The 3102-nt window shown below is 33.8% G+C and overlaps 1 protein-coding gene across 13 annotated transcripts in view; it reads left to right on the top strand.

Annotated features, from left to right (window-relative positions):
- LOC107622554 (calcium-transporting ATPase 8, plasma membrane-type) overlaps positions 1–3102 on the top strand; it is a 29828-nt gene that overhangs the window by 11017 nt on the left and 15709 nt on the right. For all 13 annotated transcript variants that reach the window (XR_001616230.2, XR_002356410.1, XR_002356411.1 and 10 more), the window contains 2 exons: positions 2748–2790; positions 2870–2953. Coding sequence is in view for 8 of the 13 variants with exons in the window: in XM_021114209.1 (XP_020969868.1) it covers positions 2748–2790; positions 2870–2953 (127 nt within the window). In the remaining 5 variants the exon portion in view is untranslated. The remainder of the gene's footprint in view (positions 1–2747; positions 2791–2869; positions 2954–3102) is intronic.

Raw genomic sequence — 3102 nt, 5'->3', positions numbered from 1 at the left:
ACTTTTTTTTTTAAAAACAAAATTATGTATAAATAATCCATATGATAATAGTTTGATTGATAGATTTGATATTTTATAGTACGTTATTGAAGGTGAAAGAGTCTATGTTTGCCTGTTTTGTTGCCATCCTTGATAGGCAATTACTTTCTATATAGTTTTAGGGATAGAGATAACTTAATAAGCAAGAAAACAAAAGCATAATGAGTACTGAGTAGGATAACACAATCAGATAACTCAAAAAATTATAACTGGGATATGGATTATAGGTAATATGGTGTTGCTAGCGTAGTTGTTAGTATCATCTGATTCTCAATACGAATGCCACGAATTGATCCAATTTGATATCTTGACGATACAGAAACAAGATTGAATTGGACATGTCAATGAATCGCAAACTAATAGTTAGAATTTGTCCGATTCTGTATCATTGTTATGATTCACCGGTCTGAACGATACAAAGATAAAATGGTCTGTTTTTTTTGTCTTCTTCCCCCAAGCACCCCGACAATCATTTTGTCTCGTCGTGATTGGTGGTCGCAACTGCTACTGTTGGCTGATTTGATGTACTAAGGGTCTCTATACAGCACGATTCTAAGATCTTACATGCAAGCTGGGAATGATTGATATCCATTCACTAGCTTGTGGGGGAGTGTTGTAACATAAGGATTAATGAGTTGTAAAACAGTTCATACTTCACTTACATGCACCACATCCACTTGCATATACAAACAACAAGTAAATCACAGTTTAGTGAATTTACCTCATCCACTTGCACAACTAACACAATACAGTGTACCTCTTAAACAACTCAATATGAGTTGTAATGAGCTGTTTTTGTCCCTAAATTGTGCCTATAAATAAAACTATGTATAATGTAACTTTGTATATAATTGAATTAACATTTTTTTCCTTCAATAACCTACGAGCCTAGAAGAACAAGAACGAGAAGAAGCAAGCATAACTATTTTAACACTAGTAGCAACCACTGATCATCCTCCAAAACTAGCCACAAGACATATACAAACATGTAATTTCGCCAATATTGAGTTTGAAAGCTTTGAGGAAGGAGCAAAGCAAGAAATATGGAGAAATGCAATGGAAGAAAAAATCAAGATGATTGAGAAGAATAACATATGAGAGCTGGTTGATTGCCCTCTAAATAAAATGTCATTGAAGTCAAGGTGTATAAAACCAAGCTCAACCTAAATGGAGCTATTCATAAGCATAAGATATGGCTCATAGCAAAAGGATATACACACATTCCTAGGATAAATTATACAGGGACATTTGCTCTGATAGCTCACCTAGATACAATAAGGCACTTATTGCACTAGCAGCAAGAAGATATATTGGCTTGATGTGAAATCGACATTTCTAATAAATGGAGACTTGAAAGAAGTATATGTGGACCAATCACAATGGTTTTTTGAAGAAGGGAACGCAAGGTGCTAAGATTGAAGAAAACACAAGGTGCTAAGATTAAGAACGCAAGGGAATGCATCCAAAATTTGCTGCAAAGATTCAAGATGAGGAATTGCAAACCAATGGCTACTCCTCTAGTTCATAACGAGAAATTAAAAAAGATGGATTTGGAGAGGTAAATGCTTCACTGTGTAGAAGTCTTATTGGAAGCCTTCTATATCTAATTGTCACACGACCAGACATTATGTACGCATTAAATTTATTGTCAATATTCATGCAAAAGCCAAGTCAGAAGCACTATGGAGGTTCTATGGCATTTACTATAGATCTAATGAATACTCAAATCTACTTGGATACAGACATTGGTTAGGTAGGATCAATTGACGACATGAAGAGTACTTCTAGAAAGGCGTTCATACTAGAATCCGGAGTGATCTCTTGGGCATAAAAGAAACAAGATACTGTGACTCAATCATCTGCTGAAATTGAGTATGTTGCCATAGCAAATGCTCGAAGTCAAGCAATATGGTTAAGGAAAATATTTGAAGACATGCAAGATCCAACAACTATGTTGTGCGATTGTAAATCAATAATAGCAATGGCAAACAATCCAGATCATCAGAAGAAAACACATAACTATCAAGTATCATTTCATACTAGAAGCTATATCAAACAAGAATTAAGTATTGCAACACAAATGAGTAATTGGCTGATATTTTCACCAAGACACTACCCAAATTTGTAGAAATCTCTAGATTTATAATGAGTTTGTTTGGCAAAAATAAATATCTAGATATTACTATAGAGAAATCTAGAAACTAAATAAATAAATCAAGAACTAGAAATATCTGAGATATTATTTAGGAAAAATTATCTGGAAATTAATAGAACAAATGTTAGATTAGAAAATTCTAGTTAAATGAGTCATCCCAGAACTCATTTGTTCAGGTTACAACAATACAAATCACTCTTGGGTCATTGGAGCATTTGCATCTCCTTGTCAATAATAGACTATATTTAATTTCTCTAATCCATTCATCAAACTATCATTACTTTATTCTCCATCCTTGATAAATAATTCAAGTCTATAACACATTAAACCAACTTCAAACTATTTTATAAAACTAACGAGTGCCTTGATTGATAGCCTTACTAAGAGATTGCGCATGCCTCATCTTATGAGTTGGGCTCACTTAGTTTCAAGAACTGTGCATTTGAATCTATAATGTATTGTGTTTTTATTTATATGTGCTTTTGGATCTATAGCTCTTCATGTTTCTCTCATTTGATTTTATTTATTCACTTATTTCTTAACTTTATTTTAGGTTAGCCTTCTCATTAAGGAAACTGATGGCATCTAAGATTTTGGTATGCTAGTCTTTGGGCTTCAACTGGATTTTCCCTTTCCATTTGTGAAAATATATTAATCTAGAACATTTGCTTGTAGGTGAGGAAGCTTTTTGCTTGCGAGATGATGGGCTCTGCCACAGTTATTTGTAGTGACAAGAGTGGCACATTGACTATGAATCAGGCATGTCATGCAATCTTTGAACCTTTGAATTGAGTTCTCTCTCTCTCTCACACACACAAATATGTTGGAGAGCACTTCCTGAAATGTTTTTCAATTTTAATGGTTGAGTATGTAGGTGCATATATGATGCGGTGGTTAACTTTGATGGT

Source organism: Arachis ipaensis, chromosome B10 (genome assembly GCF_000816755.2).
Source record: "Arachis ipaensis cultivar K30076 chromosome B10, Araip1.1, whole genome shotgun sequence".
NCBI classification, from domain to species: domain Eukaryota; kingdom Viridiplantae; phylum Streptophyta; class Magnoliopsida; order Fabales; family Fabaceae; genus Arachis; species Arachis ipaensis.
This window is presented reverse-complemented; position numbering and strand designations above follow the sequence as displayed.